This window comes from Molothrus aeneus, chromosome 1 (genome assembly GCF_037042795.1).
Source record: "Molothrus aeneus isolate 106 chromosome 1, BPBGC_Maene_1.0, whole genome shotgun sequence".
Lineage (NCBI taxonomy): Eukaryota > Metazoa > Chordata > Aves > Passeriformes > Icteridae > Molothrus > Molothrus aeneus.
Window position 1 is genome coordinate 103927760 of NC_089646.1, and position 17472 is coordinate 103945231.

The 17472-nt window shown below is 42.9% G+C and overlaps 1 protein-coding gene and 1 long non-coding RNA gene across 5 annotated transcripts in view; one reads left to right on the forward strand and one right to left on the reverse strand.

Moving 5' to 3' along the window:
• The window catches only part of LOC136564285 (uncharacterized), a 40519-nt gene that overhangs the window by 8078 nt on the left and 14969 nt on the right, over positions 1–17472 (forward strand). The window contains exon 3 of one of the 2 annotated variants that reach the window (XR_010784702.1): positions 3079–4117. The exons of the other annotated variant lie outside the window; for it this stretch is intronic. This is a non-coding gene — a long non-coding RNA (uncharacterized lncRNA). Of the gene's footprint in view, positions 1–3078; positions 4118–17472 lie in introns of those variants that run through there. 2 annotated transcript variants of the gene reach the window in all.
• Positions 1281–8377, reverse strand: LOC136564264 (myosin regulatory light chain 2, smooth muscle minor isoform). Of its 3 annotated transcripts, none has more exons than XM_066562142.1 (5): positions 8192–8284; positions 7320–7355; positions 3123–3320; positions 2795–2956; positions 1281–1783 (listed from the first exon to the last, which is right to left on the reverse strand). In XM_066562142.1, exons 3-5 carry the CDS (start codon positions 3304–3306, stop codon positions 1611–1613), a joined length of 519 nt encoding a protein of 172 aa, XP_066418239.1. In that variant the 5' UTR covers positions 3307–3320; positions 7320–7355; positions 8192–8284; the 3' UTR covers positions 1281–1610. The 3 variants fall into 3 exon arrangements, with proteins under 3 accessions (XP_066418239.1, XP_066418247.1, XP_066418232.1); XM_066562150.1 differs by having other exon boundaries at positions 7320–7351; positions 8192–8210; XM_066562135.1 differs by lacking the exon at positions 7320–7355 and having other exon boundaries at positions 8192–8377.

Genomic DNA, 17472 nt, shown 5'->3' on the forward strand with positions numbered 1-17472 from the left:
TTAAAAAGCAAACTTTCAAAAAATGAAGCACCTGTGCCAACCTAAAGTAGTGTAGAACATAATGTGGGTAGGAGAAAAACTGAGGCTAAGTTTGTTAGCAGATAAAACACAAAACTGGGAAAAGAATGGTTGAAAACTCGATTTTAATTAAGCCCATAAGTGGAAAAAATGACCCTGGAATAAAAAAATAGTCCATGTATGCCAACTGAGTATACTTTGTCAAGTTATTTACAAACCTGAAGTCAGAATATCTTTCAGAGTTGCCTCATGGGAACACAAGCAAGATTAAGTAACCAAGCCTTCATGCTATCACACATGAAATGAGACAAACCCACCTTACAGGATAAGCCATCAGAGCCTTTACAATCTCTTGTGCTGAATTCCTCCTCCTTGGGGTCTTAAGCTGTGTGATATAGCTAAGGGCAAGCTTTCTGGGTAACATGTCATTGTTTTAATTGATAAATATATAGGCAAAATAAATTCTCCTCCTGCTTTATAACTTGCAGTAGCCAAGAGAATGAGGCACACAGAAAAGCATGGTCATACTAAGAACTAACAGAACAGTCCTCCTCTTTTCTTTGTGTTTGAGACAACATCAGCATAGCCAGTTCTGAATGACTGACTGTGCTTGGTCAAAAGCCATCTTACCAACATACCTGAGGAATGTGTACGGTATTTTAAAAAGAGAGCAATTTTTAGCACCTATAAGTTTTACCAAGTTAATTCTCAGAATGACTTGGCTCACATTCTCACATGCGAATGAATTAGCTGTAGAAAAATAAAGCTTTGTGTAAGTTTTCTGGCCATGTATTGCTGTTAATTAGTGTCAGCACAGACTCCTTTGCACAAGCTTCCTTCAGCAGAAAAATATGCCTAATTCCCCCTTACTTAGCAAAGAAGAATGCACACTTTGACATGAAAGTACTGCTAGAAAACCCATCAATATTAAAAGGAAGCAAAAGCTGGGCATGGTGTCTGCTCAAGAATCAGATGTTCTCTGCTGGCCATGAGGCAATTTTAACAGTCTTCCCCAACCATTTATTTGGTTAACTACTTACACAGTAGTCAGATCCCACTTCAAAAACCTGAGATGAAAGACTTCTGCAGTTGCATTTTTAAAGATGCCAGCAGATGCTGCTAGGAGCATTTCAGAACTCTGTGACATTGAACAAAGCACCATGAAAATGAGTTTTCCAGCTTGACTTGCAACTGCAAGAAAAATACAATGAACACACCTGCATTTGTAAATGTGTAGTAGAAATGTCATTCTTCACAAAAGATTTTGAGGTATTTTATCTATATAGCAATCTTTATTTCAAAATGGCATTTATTACAAAAATGTAAAAATCCAGCAAAACCAGAAATATTGAGATTATTTTCCTGGACTATCACCTCTAGGGAATGTTTTTCCTGTAGCCTTTCCCTCTAAATATTTTCCCTGCTTCCAGTCTGATTACAGGTGCAAATGTGCCTAAATGGCCTGGAGTAGATAAATATATTGAAAAAGACAAAAGCTTTGGAGCTAAATGCATGCAACAAGTTCTATCAGGAAGAAACCATTAAAAATAAACATAAATGTAGAGATAATGTGCAGGTATCCAGGGATTTGCTCAGTCGTCCTTGTCCTTCGCTCCATGTTTGAGGATGCGTGTGAACTCGATGTAGTTGAAGTTGCCCTTTTTGTCAATGGGGGCCTCTCTGTACAGCTCATCCACCTCTTCATCCGTGAACCTGTCTCCCATGGTGGTCAGCAGCTCCCGCAGGTAGTCTTCTTGGATGAACCCTGGAGCACAGTGTAGGAGGACAGAAGAGGAGTTTTTAATTCATCTGCTAATACATGGGTGATAATTTCTTTCTTTGAGTTCTTTCCCTCAATTAAAGATACCTACAGTCTTTGTCTGCCAAATGAAAACAATGCCATTAAACCCTATAATTAAAAATGTCAAATAATTACAAGGATTCAATCAAATCGGGCATCTTAGTTTGACCATTATATGCTTTGCCTGTGGTGTGCCAAAGAATATAAAAATTTATTAGCATTCATATTGGACCTTCTTCCCAACAGCAGGGCTACTCCCAATAATACCAAGAACCTTCTAACTCAGTATTTTAAAAATCACAAAGGGGATCAGTTTACCTTGAGCATTCCTATTTAAAAAAACACCAAAAAAAAGTCATGGAACTTGACTATTAACACTCAACAAGTGTATGAAACATGGGAAAGTTTACAACATTTCACATTGATCTTAAATCACTGGTAAAACTAAGATTTATCAGATTGGCTGCAAAGAATAAATTCTTGGTGTGGTTTATTAAACAAGTAGGCTTGTCTAACTTGTGATTGCTTTTATCATCACTCCTGTGAGTCACACAAGAATTTTCTTGCATTCATTTTCTTCTCCTTTTAGTGCACCTTAACAGAGGGAAGGTGGATATATGTTGCTGACAGAAAAGTTCTTCATAAAAGCACAACAGCTTTGAAAACAGTGATTCCCCTCATAAAAGCGGCCCCAAAGGTGAATTTTAAGTTAGGAATAAATTAAGACCCTGGTTCCCAATCAATATCTTTTACACTTTCTTCTGTCTTGAACAGAATGAACTGCCAGAAATTTGAAATGTCTACAGAGACTGAAAAGGCAAACTTAGCACATGAGGATACAGTAATGATTTTCAGTTTGCAGAAATTAAAATTTTCAGAGTTAAAAAACTGATCACCACTTCTATGAACACAAGTATTTGTTGTTACAGAAGTAAGCAGAAGTAATACATGTACACTGTTGTTTCACCCACATACCTGTTGCTTCTTCATCAAAGCAAGCAAAAGCATTCCTGATTACATCCTCCGGGTCGGTGCCATTTAACTTCTCACCAAACATGGTGAGGAACATGGTGAAGTTGATGGGGCCCGGAGCCTCATTCATCATGGCATCTAGGTATTCATCCGTTGGATTCTTTCCTACAAATAAATAAAGGGATTTATACTCGGTTTAGCTTTCAAACTGAACAAGTAATGTCAGTAGTGTTAATACAAACTGAGACATCTCTCATATCCCAAACTCACTATTTTGATTTTTGCAGCACAAATTTGCCTGGCAAGCATGAACAGAGGAAAGGGATATTACCAAGGGAGGCGAGCATGTCATGCAGGTCCTCTTTATCAATGAAGCCATCCCTGTTCTGGTCGATCATGTTGAAGGCCTCCTTGAATTCCTGGATCTGCGATTGATCGAACATCGCAAACACATTGGAAGTGGCGCGCTGAGGGCGCTTCTTGGTGGTCTTCGTCTTTGCTCTTTTGCTAGACATGGTGGCTGTTGGTTCTAAGGAGACAGAAATATATCCAAGATTTAGCCTTATTAAATCACATTGCAAGTCCCTGGGGTAGAGGAACATCAGGCTTCACGTTATGGGCATATACCCTGAAGTACACATTTATTTCAATATCTCCTGCTCCATTTTCCTTCATACTTCACTTGCTGTGAAAGCATAAAGCCTTTGAGGATTGAGGGACCAGCACAGTAGGCCAATAGGAGGCTATATCAAAAGGCCAAATCAAATCATAGCTCTTGAAACTCACACAATGCTTGTGTTGCTGATTCAATACTCCACCTGCATCTTCCACAAATTAATACAACTACATATGCAGGAATCTGGGAGGCCCTGTTGACATAGAAGGATATGTGCTGCTAAACTAGCACAGTGGTTAAATAGATGAGACAGTATACTAAACTAACATTTTGGAGGAAAAAAAATGTATTTTAGGCTCTAAATAGCATTTTGTTAGACTAGCTACCATTGAGAGAGAGAGAGCACCAATTTAGTTCAAATGTTCTACAGTACTATTCCCTTACACAGTGGAACTACTACACAACACATGCAAACGCCAACACACTCTTTTTAGAATTAATTAAAAGGTATGATAGCTACAAAAATGTGAAGACTGTTACTTTTAAGCTACCAACCCTTAGAAACATTTATATGTTTTTATAAATTTTCACATATCACAGGTATACTAATGTTATTGTTTCCCTTGAAGCTGTCATATGTAGAAATAAACATGGTAGATTTTATTATATATTATAACACTAGTACATTCAGGCTACAAGTGAGGCTTTTAAATTAACTGCATCTCTTTATCTGGAAAGATACATGTAGTGTTCCAACTAAATGTATGACAGCACAAACTAGAAAAGCTGAGTCATTCACCGAAAGGCAAACACAAAGTCCTCAAGACTGCTTTTGGATCAGAAGTTAGACCCTTTTTAACGTTGTTTCCAAAAGTCTCATAACCTCTGCTTGCATTAGCTAAAACTAAAGTGTAATCTGTACTGCTAAAATCCTTCATAATGCTCAAAGTGTTATGCAAACCAAATTCCTTCCATCCTTGACTCTGAATTTTACAGAAAGCACCTGTAGCAAGTGTCTCCTGAAAGAAGAAAATTTAAGCTTCACTTGTAATTACAAGAATATCAATATTCTGAAATCTACACTAAGTATTAATTTTGTAACTTAGAAACAAACCATCTGGTCAGAACAGCAATGCTAATTGAAGACATAGCACAGTTCTAACTGTTTCTCAAACAGTTTTCTCAAAGATAGAATATTTTCTGTTAGAGTCCTGAAAAGCAAGACTGAAGTCACTAACTGGGATTCATCCTTAAACAAAAAGGGAGTAAAATTAAGCAAAGTAACTCCCTTATACAATCAAACCAATATGCAGACACAAAGCAGTTATTTTTGGGGGTTTTTTCTAACTAAAAGGAAAGATATTTTACCTTGCTTTGTATTAGATACCTGACAGGGTGTACCAAGCATCTGGATCATAAAAGGAAATTCCATGGTTACGTCCTTCTCAGTCTGTCCACACAGACAGCTACTGATGTCCCCTGCTAATTCCACACTTTTAAATCCTACGTGCATCCACAACGTTCTTCTGACGTACAAAACAAACCATTATGTCCCGAACTAAAAATAGCCCCTGAAATGCAACTGCGCATCGCTCAACAACGCAGACGTTCTCTCTCTCCACTGCCCTCACTAACCACCAGCTACCCGAGATGTCTGGCCTCCACAACACTGCAACAAATAAACATGAACTCTTGACTTCCAGATACTTATGCTGACAGCTGACAACAAAGGTAGTTTGCTTTCAAGCTGCAGCCAAGGGTTGTGCATAACTTTGGTGGTTTTCTTACCACTGTAAAAAAATCCCAGGCAAGCTGGCATTTAACTCTGGGTTATTGATTTAGAAGTTCACTACTCAAAATAGAGCCAAACTGTATCTTTTAATTACTCTTCTCTGAAGCTTTCAGCATATGGCTTGTTCAAAGTAGACAAAAAAGTTTACTCTGCATGTGCTGATGCCAACCAAATTAATTTTTGCCTTTTTACTTTTATATATCTCCATATTCTTTACATGTGTATTTGCAGCTCTGTAGCCTATTACTGTATTCATAGCTAGCATTTTACCTACTCTATTAGAAAGACAAAATACATTCCCCAGCGGCTCTAAGGCCTCAAGGTTACATTCTTTGGGATCTCAAGTCAAAATGGCTTCCTAACATTTCATAAAGTTTAGTTCATATCTAAAGGGGGGTGGGGGGTGTTCAGAAAAGGGGAGAACCAGGGGCGAATTATCTCTAATTGGGGATTCCTGCGAGTTATGCTAATTTGCTGAACCTGTAAAATTGTATCCACTTGTTACAGTATGCATCTTCAGTGCTTTTTCATCCTGCATGTTGTGTACCATAAGGATCCTTATACGGTAATCCCTTTTTATCACCTAATTGTGTCTGGTTTGTAATTCTAGGATCAGTAAAAAGGCATAGGTGCTGCAAAGGCAGTGCTCCCAGCAAGCCACTACATGCAATTCTCTCACCTACAATTCAATCCTAAGCAAGAGGAGGTAACAAAAGCAGGCTGTCAGCACATTCTTTTTAATTCTGTTGAGAAGATTGACCTGTCAGCGTATATTTTACTAGAAAAACCGAAAAAAGTGCCAATGCTTGTATTACTATTGTCTAAGTTTCTCTGAACCAGACTTGGGAACTCCTCCAGTCCAAAAGAGCTGTCAGCCTAGCTACAGAGAAACATCAGATCTCGCAGGACTGCAGCGCTCTTCAGCGCAGGTTTGCTGCAGCTATGCCTGAAACACTGGACTCAGCTCCAGGAATGTCTGTTAGAAAAGAGGGTGGTCCTTTTTGGAACACGTTCAGAAAACCAAAGGCATCAATCCAGTTAGCCAAAGAGACTAATTTATGTTTTAAAAGTTCCAGAAGTGTTTGCACTTTGTGTTACCCAACAAAAAGATCCACATTTATGCCAACACTTTTGTAACTGAAATAGGGTTAGTATACGCTGGAAGTAGAATTTCAGTAGATAAAAACTGGGAATACTTCACATTAGATAGTGCAAGTCATGACATGCAGGTTTAGTCCCTGTTGTTTAATACTATGCTGCACTGAATGGTCTGGGCCCTGTTTTGGAAGCTGTCCAAGAAACTTCAAATGTAAGACCTTACCTGTGAGAAACATCATAAAGTATTTCTTAAAGTGCAACCTTTCTTAAGGTTGCACTTTAAGAAATCCTCTAATTTTATAAATTCCCACATCACATATTAAAAAAAAAACAACCAAAAAATAGGTAGTAGCAGCACTGTGCTCCTTTGTGCTGCCTGTATTGCCATTTGTTCAGCCACAGTGGATATCAAACCACAGAAGCACAGAGAATCATGTTGTGGTCCCTTCCTCTGGGAAAGTGACAAACCCTTGAGGAAAAAAAAAACCCAAGCAACTAAAAATTTTGAGCCACTCAGTAAGCTGTGAAAATTTACAGCCACTAACAGTGGTGCAAGCTGGACCTGCTCAGAGGCAGTGACCAAAAGTTATGCTTTAGAAAACACTCCCATGTTTCAAAATTGTGACTATTGTAATAGCTGCAAAATCTATTACTGAAAAAAACCAAACTACCACACAATAAATCCCCAAACCCATAGCCAAGAAAGTCTCTACATGAACTAAGACAGAACATCAAACTCAAAAGTCAGCCTCAAAGCTAAATTCCAAATTCTGTCCACATATCCAACTGCAGCATCACATACAGTCACACATCCATCACAATGTGGGCGGCAACAGGAAGAGATAAGAGCAAGGTGCTCTCCAGCAGATCTGTGTCAAGGCTCAATAAAGAGCAGATTACACTTTATGAAAGCAAACTAGCAAAACCCAAACCCTACACTGTCCCACCCAGTCTTAAAAGCCACTTTAACACACTTCTCACTAATAAGTTTCCCAAAACCCTTGTACAGGAGTTACACTTGCCTCAAAATCCAGCGCCAGTGAGTCAACACAGCCTGTCTGCAAAAGAGAAAACAAGGCTCAGAGGTGGCCTTATCACTATCTACAACCACCTGAAAGTAGGGTGTAGCCAAATGGGGATCGGCCTCTTCTCCCAGTCAGTAAGCGACAGGATGAGAGAACAGTCTGAACGTGTCCCAGGTTTAGGTTGGTCATTAGGAAGAACTCCCTCACAGACAGGGTGATTAGACATTGGAATGGGCTGCCCAGGGAGGTGGTGGAATCACCGTCCCTGGAGGTGTTCAATGAAGACCGGACGTGGCACTCAGCGTCATGTTCCAGTTCCATGGTGGTCGGTCACAGTTTGACTCGATGATTTCGGAGATCTTATCTAACCTAATTGATTCTGAGAGCCGGGGAACCATCGCACGCAGTCCCCTGTGCGGCTCTGGTTACTCCAGAACGTGAGGAGGAAGGAACAGACCCAGGCCCACTACCTCACCCTCTCCCCACCGCAGCAGCTCCCAGCCCTGCCCCTCCCATGCTCCGACAAAGCCGAGGAAACACCCGCAAAGGGCCCGATGTGGCCGGGAGGCAGCCGAGCCCTTCCGACAGGGACACAAACACCTTTTAACACCAGTTCCCTGAAATGATGCACAGTCCCCGCGGGCACCGTCCCCGTAGGGCTCACAGGGCGGGGTCGCGGGCCCGGAGCCGGGGTCTCTCCCAGCTCCAGCCCGCAGGGCGGATCCCAGTCAAGAGCAGCAGCACTGAGCCGAGGCCCGAGGGGAGCTGCGGGGGGCGACGCCGCAAGCGACCCCCGGGCCGGCACCACCCATCCCTCACCGGTGGCCGGCCCAGACCTCGCGGGCAGCGGGCGGAGCCCCCCGACTCACCTGGCGGCGGGAGACGGCACCGGCGGGGAGCAGCTGGAGCGACACTTCCGGAGAGCAGAGCGGCCACCGCCCCGCCGGGCAGGAAGGAAGCTGTGGGCGACACCATCCGCGCATGAGGGGGAGGTGGCGGCTTGGCTCATCGCTTCGGCGGCCGGGCGCCGCGAGCCATGTCGAGGAGAGGACCCGCGTGTTTCCTGTTTTTATCCTGGATGCTCTGCTTTCCTTGAAGGAGACAGCCAGAGCCAAGAGCTCAGCCCCTCCACCCTGTGCGTGTGTCCTCCCCCCTCCCCCCTCCCCCGGCGACGCGTTGGTGCAGCGCGGTGTGGTCACCACATTCCACGGGCGAGGGGCGGAGGGAGCCGCGCGCCTGCCCTTGTAAGGCAACGGCGGGAGTTTCCTGCTCGCGCCGGTGGGCGGGGCCTTGCCCGCTCGCCCCGCCCCTGCCCCGCCCCGCTCCGGCTCGGGGCTGGCCGGGGGTTCTGTGGGGTGTGAGGGCGGGAGCTGGGAACCCAGAGTCACAGAGCCACGGGGTGGGTCCGGCCGGGAGGGACGCAGGGACCGCCATCTGGTGCAGCCTCTCTGCTCAAGCATGTGGCACAGGATTGCATCCAGATGGTTCTTGAACATCTCCACTGAGGGAGATGCCATACCCTGTCTGGGCTGCCTGTTTCAGTGTGTGGTCACCCACACAGTATAGCACTTCCTCCTCATGTTCAGGTGGCACTTCCTGGGTATCTGACTCCTTGGCACCACCGAGAAGAGCCTGGCTCCATCCTTTTGACCGTCCCTTCAAATTCTTATGAGATAAATAGAGCCAGGAGACCTGCTCTTTTAAAAAGGCCTTTATTAAAAACAGCTCTGGGTGGGGAACCCGAGGGGTCGCGCACACCGCCGCCGCTGCTCCCACAGGAGGACGCTGAGGAGAAGGGGTGCAACTTTGGCTCTCGGCAGAGCTGGGGCTTCTGTCCTCACGAGAGTCCTTAGGAAGACGATGCTGGCTCATAGCTTAGAGGTATCATCCAAGCTGAGTACTGTCTAAGTTATGGTGGCAGGAAGGAATCCAGCTCTGGTCAATGGTGGGTGATTTTGTCTGGTTCTGCTCAGTTAAAATCACAGTTTATGTTCTGGTTTGTTGTTTTTAAGAAGGTTCATATAGTACCAAGAGCCTCTCATTTTAATTCAGTCCGGGTGCAAGTCCTTCTAGGAGTAGAGGAAGTGTTTCCCGATGGAAAGGGATACAAATACAGGGTAAAATAGTAACACTTAACAGCTGCAACTAAAGGCAAGTCCCAGAACTCTAACATTCAATATTCAACAACAGACCAACGCTTCAAATTAAGACCCTATTAACTTCATCAACTAGCAATTTACCACTCTGAAAAAGAGCTCTCATCTCCAGGGTTTAATTTCTCACACTTACATTTATAAGGTCCCCTCTCAGTTATCTTGAGGCTGAACAGGCCCAATTCCCTCAGTCTTTCCTCTTAGGAGAGGTGCTCTAGTCCCTTGATTAAGTTTGCACTCTAAACAGCCCAACACATGGTATGGCACTGCCCTGCATGCTCAGCAGCAGCTGCTGCTGCTGCTGTGTCTGGGAGATTCACCGAAGATCACAGATTATCCTGATTTGGAAGGGACCTACAGGGGTCATAAAAGTCCAGCTCCTGGCCCTGCACAGGACCAAGGATCACACCTTGTGCCTGGAAGCATTATTCAAACACTCCTTGAGCTCTGTCAGGCATGGTGCTGTGACCACTTCCCTGGGGAGACTGTTCCAGTGCCCAACCATCCTCTGGAAGAAGAACTTTTTTTTTTTTTTTTTTTTTTTTTTTTTTTTTTTTACTTTTCCTCATAAATAATACTGTTTTTAAGCCGAGGTGAAGAGTAATATGGGACGAACAGAAACATCACCCAAAAAACGGTGACCACAGGTCAAAGATACAAACAGCATCATATAACAAATAGATATCACAACCACTGCCTATGTGGCCTGATTTATAATTTTGCATCCGGTTCTACTTAATTTTTACAGATTTTGCAACTGTATATAAAGTCACATAGTCTGTGACAGCAGTAAGAGATTACTCATATTTCTGACTTTTTTTTGTGGGAAATTAACTGAGTATCTGGGAGGTGTGGCCCCTGAACTGGCCATGGGCTCCCCTGGCAGAGAGCACAACTCTGGGGGAACATCTTCTGTGCCCAGCCGCTGCAGAGTCAAAACAAACCTCTTGCAGTTTTCCCTGTCCCTGCTACTGCTGGCAGTATTTTTTACCTACAGGGAATTGTGGTGGTTGCTGTCACATCTCCCACCTTTCCCTGGGCACTGGGAGGATGCTGCAGGCTGCCCACTTGGGATGGGCCTGTTGTGTCATAACAGGCAGCTCCTGATCCCGAAGATGTGAGTTCCTGCTGAAGAGTAGCTCCAGCATGGAAGCTGAGACAGGCTTTCCTCTCTTCATCCAGAAATGGGTCATTCCTCATGCTGCGTACAAAGAACATCTTTGTTTCTGATGTTTCCATGTCCATGGCTTCCACAGCTGGAGTCAGTGGCAAAATTGATGTGTGATTTATCCAAGTTAGCCTTGATATGAGCAAAAATCAGAATATTTGTCTATTTAAAGGTATTCTAATTCAACAATTAAATAAATAATACAATGACAATGATTTTCTAATGTTTTTCTTCAAAAATTGGTACAATGCTAACTCAGTGTTCATTTTTTGACCTATACTAAAATAATATTTTAGCTTATGTGAAATTGGAAAAACAGAAATAACAAGCAAAGCCTAAAATGTCAGTAAGGAATATGTCGGAAGACCTGTCAGAATAATCCTTCATACTTGAGATCTGTGTATGGAGAGTCCTGGATATGAGCAGCTGTTGGGTTTAATATTTAACATAATGAGTAATACTTAATATATTGACTAACCTCAGAGGACTTTGGCCTACACTCTAAATCACCATAGTTGATTCACCTTTTACAATTTTTTTTTTCTGAATAATTTCTTAGTGGGAAAAGATGAGCAAGCTTTTATTTTAAGTAGGGAGAAACTGACTCAGTAGATTTCAGGAATCTTTAAGAAATACTGCAGTAATACTGGCTCATGAAGAGCAGTCCTGTTTCCAGAAAAAGATAATTAACCAGTTGCAAAAAAAATACATTATTTATTTGTAGCATTCTTCTCATCCAACCTCTTTCTACTGTATAAAAGTGCCATGAGTTCACTTTAGAGATGGTGAAACTGAAACACAGTTGAGCTAGACTAGCATAAATGCTAAAGATGAGGTTTGGGAATGTAAAGGGATTGTCAGTAAGTTAGGTAGTTGTGGAGTCTACTTCCAACAGGATTTGGAAGTTTGCACTATGAGCTTCCAATCTTTGCACATCTAAGTAATTTTAGAACCTGCCTTAAAGTGACTTACCTGCTGCTTCCTCAGAGGTCCCTAAAGAAAGAAGTATTGCAAGGCTGCTTTTAAACTCAGTCTTGACTGTACCTAGGTTGGTGACTCCTTTGTTTGTGTGCATAGTCTCACTGCAATAAATAAAGTATTAATGGAGCTACCAGGCTCCTCTCTTACCTGGCAGGCATTCTGCCCAGCTCTGTGGTGGCGTGTCTGAGGAAGGATCAGCCATCCTGGGCTCTCCTGGCCTCTGGCATCTCTGCATTTTGCATCTTCCATGTCTTTTCATGCTCTGTCATGCTCTCCACTGTTCTGTGCACTGCTTGAGAACTTCTCAGTCTCAGCACTTTACTCTGTGCATGTAGATTGTTATTTCCCACATACATTGAATACAATTTCTCTCCATGGAAATGATAATAAAGTAACTCAGGCTGGCAGGGGCAGCCTAAAATGAATTAGATCAATTTACCAAGAAGAGTCTGCAGCCACCAAAATCCTGGCCATGGGGATATAAAGAGCCATGATGTCACACCTCTTCAGGTGTGTCTCCTGTGAGGATGCATTTTACTGGGAGAAGGCTCCTTTAGTGAACTGGATATTTCAATTAAGTTCATGTGTCATACAAATCCCCAGACAACTCAGTGGGACCCAGGGTATTCAAAGAATAAAAGCAAAGCACCATACTCAAATAAATATTTTACCTACTCTAACCATAAGTAATATTTAGCAATTTGTCTAATACTTTTCAAATAATCAAAAATTATTTGTTTTTTGAAGAAGTGAAATGATTACCAGAGTGATTAAACAGTGCAATTCCAACTTATTTCGGCATGCTGAAAGTGGGTACCACATCATGGTCTTGGTGGTGCCCTTCATAAGGCATTCCTGGGGTGGGAATTTGTCCTTGTGCTTCACTAACGTGACTATGTGTCTGTAAAGAGGTGCTGTTACTTGCACCCGCACCGGAACCCGGCAGCCTCCTGCTTACAGGTTCTGGGGAGACTGAGGATGATTCACTCACCTCGATTTCGGATTCCTGCCTTGACCTGGACACACGCTTGTGTCGCTGCGCAGCGCTCGGAGCCGGGAGCGGGGAGCCGGTCCCATTCCGGCTGCCACCACCAAGGGGAGCTCCGCATTTGGGTAGACCCGAGAGACAGCCTGGCTCCGCTATCGCCACGGACAGGAGAGAGGGGACGTTGTGAAGTGCCATCAAATCGGTGTGGGGATAAGTGCTGCTGTAGGCTGCGGAGGGAAGGGAAAAGACCCGATCCGTGCCGCGAGCTCTGCGGTGACGCTTGGGGCACTTTTGAGTTCCGCAAATCATAGAATAGAATTACTGAATTGTAGGATGATTTGGGTTGGAAGGCACCTTGAAAGCTAATCATCTAGTTCCAACCCTCTTGCCGGGACACGTCCTGCTAGATCAGGTTGCTCAAATCCCTGTACAGCCTGGCTTTGATCCCTGGCAGGGATGGGGCATCCACAAATTCTCTGGGCAACCTGTTCCAGTGCTTCACCACCCCCACAGGAAAGAATTTATCCTAATATCAGATAATATCTTCTTATTATCTGCCCTCTTTCAGTTTGAAGCCATCTCCCTTTGTCCTATCACCACATGCCCATGCCAAAAGTTCCTCTCCAGCTCTCTCTTCCCCCTCTAGGAGCTGGAAGGCTGCTATAAGTTGTCCCCAGAGCCTTCTCCAAGCTGAACAGTTCCAACTCTCTCAGCCTGTCTTCAAAGGAGAGGTGCCCCAGTCCTCAGATCATTTTCTGGGGACCTCTGGATCTGCCTTTTGCCTTACCTGTGCTGAGGGCCATAGAGCATTGCCTGTAGCAAGCATCTGCCTGCCTCTACCACGGGAAATTTCTTGGTATTTTACAAAGTGAAGGCCTGCCTTGTTATAGCTGCCCCTCTTTGCTCTGCTTCACTGCTGTTAATTGCTTTTTCCCAGTCATTGGAAACTTCAGAGAAGTGTCCCCAAGCTCTGGTTGCTTCAGAAGCTTTCCTGTGAGCTGGGTGTATCACAGCTGTTAAAACTTTATGAAACCTGACATTGCAGTTTTACATGTACCAAAACCAGAGAGACTGCTCAGGGTTTCATCACAAGTAAAACTGCAATGTCAGGTTTCATAAAGTTTTAACAGCTGTGATACACCCAGCTCACAAGAAAGCTTCTGAGGCAACCAGAGCTTGGGGACACTTCTCTGAAGTTTCCAATGACTGGGAAAAAGCAATTAACAGCAGTGAAGCAGAGCATCCATTTTATGGAAAACTCAGATATTATTTTTCTAAGATGGAAAGCATTCTGTTCCAATCACAGTTACAAATGCAATAATAGATACAGCATCATAGTGATCAACAACACCTATGGCAAATATGTTTTCCATTTGTATAACAAAATTGTTCTCTCCTTGTTTGCAGCAGAGAAACATTCTGTGTGTGTGATGAGCCAGAGCTGACCTACCACTTGAGCGAGGTTTGAAAATCTTCCTCTGGATCTAGGCTGAATTTAGAAGGAATTTTTGAATAAATATGAATTAAGCAAAATATCCAAGTGGAAAGTATATGAAAGTATATAGAAAAATATTCTAAAGTAGGTCAAGAGCTGGAAAAGAAAAGCAGTCCTTCAAACCTGGAAGGTGGTAGAGAACTCATAGTTTATGAGCCCTTTTTGGTGAGAATTGATGAAATGAGCTCAGGACAGCAGTGAAAAAACACACAAATTGCAATGGAAAAATGAGTTAATTAACAAAAGAAATTAAACTGAGCTTCACAAAGCTCTGATACATCTTCCTTGTCTAGCCATTCTTCCTGGTTCAAGTATGCCTGGATATCCCACAAGAACATGGTAGTTTTGATGTTAATGTTTAGAACATGTTTGCTCCTTTGCGTAGCAAAGGAAAAGTAATGAGGACTGCAAAAAATCGATGAAAGGCATAAATGCTTTTAAAATAAAATATTTGGAATTTTTCCTATCTACATGCCTCTCCAATTAAATGAGCATTATGTAACTGGTCTCAGTCACCCAGTACTCCATTGACTCCCTTTTGCCAGCTATGGAAGGATATATGGTTTTATTCTGTTGATGATCCAGGAAGGCATCTCAAAAACCCTTGTTTAGAGAGAAAGATTTTGTGCTTTTTAAAAATAAATCTCACTTTTGAAAGAAGAGTATTAAGACTCTGGCCATTTTACACATTAAAGCAGCCTTGAGACCAAAAACCAGACAGTAATGTGAAAAGGCATATGTAACTTGACTCAACTTCTTCATCTGGGAATAAGGGAGAGGAAAATAATTTTCCAAATGCTCCACTCAAAACTATAATTTGACCCACAGCTTTGTGGTAATAGTGAAAATTAGCTGATTGCAAAAGATAGGAAAAAAAAAAAAAGTTGTTTTCAGTCCCTCTAGATACTCCCATTTTAAAGGTGGGCTCCTTCTGTCTCATACTGCAGAATAGCTGCTGACAGACCGTGCTCCCCTGTGACTGCACCCCAGAAAGGCTTCCTTGGGGCGTCTGATAGATGTAATAAAATCCTTTTTTCCCCTATTTTCCTCCCCTCATAACAATTTCAAGGAAGGAAAAGGACAAGTTCCCACTTTTCTGACTGGAAGTTCTGAAGCCCTTTTCCAGCCAGCCTTCCTCCCACCAGATCCTGCTTGTCCAGCCCTCCCTGCTTTCTCTGGAGCTGCTGCAGGGTTGAACAGGGGACCCTGGCTTCTTTACTGCAGGTTTGATTTCCCATGCTCCTGCACCCTCCTGGAAGGTTACCCCCTTGCTAGGACAGAAAGCCCATGAACAGGGCCAGACACTGCTCACTTGAGCTTTTCCAGCAACCAGGCTTCTTCCTCTCTTCGTGAGCAACCCAACACCAAAAGAAAGCCCTAACTGCTCCACCAGGAATTTCTGGAGCTGATCAGCAGCTGTTTTTAAGCTTCCAGCAGTCATTATGCAGCTGCACTTGGTCCTGAGTCCCTGCTGGCATGAGCAGAAGAAAGGGACAGATTCCCTCTATTTACCCTGCCAGCTACTGTAACAGCCTCTGGAGAACCCTAATGAAACAGTAAGAATTTACAGATGAGTAAGCAGGAAATCAGCCCTTCTTCAGGAAACCAGTAATACATTTTTTCAGGATTGTACTCAAACACGCTCCCAGACTGTGGCTGAGGATTCAGCTGTCTGCCCACCATGGATGTCGGAGCAGCACACACCCTTCTCCTCCAAAACCTGAAACATGGGATTTTTTCATTCATAGGAAATGTCAAGTACTGTGGTATATACTTAATAAGGTAACATTATACAAGCAAAATGAGAGAAATCAGATATAGCTGAAAAAAATTCCATAGTGTATTTTCTTTTAGTTACACTTGAGACTTGCAAAAGTAATGACAAATACATGTATTAAAAGTTTCAAGGTGTTTCTGTCTGGTTTGATGAAAATTGTTTCTCCATCATATGTAAAAAAGTACAATAAAATACTAGTAAAATATTTAAAAATTATGTGTTTCTGACCCCAATTTTTTGCCATTTCCCCCCACTGTGGAAATCACAAGGATTTTTCACAAAATTCCATTGGAATCTGGAGCTTTGAAGAAGTTTAGCCTCTGCAAGCTAAGTATACTAAAACTTTAATTCATAAAATGACAGAATGTGAAAATATGCTTCAACTGTTCAGGTTGATCTCTCCCAGGTAGCTGACTTTCAAATTTCTTTGGGCTTTGGCCAGAGGAAAAGTGATGTTTAAAGAAATGGGTTTTTTTGCTGCGGAAGTGTGGCGAGACTTCAAAAAACTGCCAGGAGGTGATAAATGGACATCAGACAGGCTCCATTTGGACCGTCTCATAGAAAATAAGACCCATCTAGTAAACAAATGCTTCCCCTCTGGTTTTGCATGTGGCTATAAATAGTAAACAAAGATATGCCTTATATATTTTGCTGTGCACATTTAGTCCTTGGGTTGGTATCAGCTTTTTAAGACAGTGAATCACATGAACTCCAGGCTCCACCTGCTTTTAACTTTATCTGGTAAGTCTGAATGTTGTGGGTCCGTATCTCTGTTCCAAGTATTCCTACAAAGATTATGCTCTTATCTATAGGAATGTTTCTAATTAATCCAAAGTGTGGGTGTCTGTAGAGAAGATAATTCTAGAGGCTATCTCCCTGGCACTGTTTTTGTCTTGCTGAAGATTAGGAATCATATCTGTTGGTGTTAGCAGTGTCCTGGGCCATGCAGAGCAGCACCTCTTGTGATAAAGAGATTGTACTGCCATTATGCTGGCAGGCATTTTAGGATCCTGTGCTGTGTGTGCCTACCCCTAAGGAATGCAGACCTCTGTGTGTAGTTTTCTGAATAAATCATCTAGCCCAGTTTAACAACACAGAGGATGGATGCTGGAGGAAGCATCACTACAAGCAGTTCAGAAGCAGAGAATACCCGGACAAAAGAGACTTTTCTGCTCCACTGTCAGCTTCTTACCAGCAACAGTGAGATCAGCTAGTAAGAACACATGTTAACAAGGATTTTATAATACATTTTCCAGAACAATTTAAAGACCCATGGAAAGATAAAACTCAAGACACTGGTATCACTGTGTCTTCTTGAACAGGAGCAGCTAATGTTAATCATGGGATTATTTGTGTTTGAGGATACTAGAACTAAAGACATTCTGTGACAGAAGTGTGGAATTATTAATGCCAGATCCCAAGCAGGTTTCAAATGGCTGCTACATTTACAAGGTGAGCAGGAGAAACCTGGGCAAAGCTTGAGGGCAGTAGCTTTCCAGTTATTGCAGAAAATCTGGTTGCAACATCTTCCTTAGACAGCAAAGTCAATACTGGCACTTCCTAGGGGTGGTACCTGCCCTACTGAGCA

Bases quoted from the DNA above. Each gene is read 5' to 3' on its own strand.
- LOC136564264 (XM_066562135.1), bottom strand. From the start codon at position 8,297: ATGGTGTCGCCCACAGCTTCCTTCCTGCCCGGCGGGGCGGTGGCCGCT. The intron at 3,321-8,191 runs GTGAGTCGGGGG...CTGTCTCCTTAG, and splicing joins GTGCCGTCTCCCGCCGCCAG to AACCAACAGCCACCATGTCT. The intron at 2,957-3,122 runs GTAATATCCCTT...ATTTATTTGTAG, and splicing joins TGACATGCTCGCCTCCCTTG to GAAAGAATCCAACGGATGAA.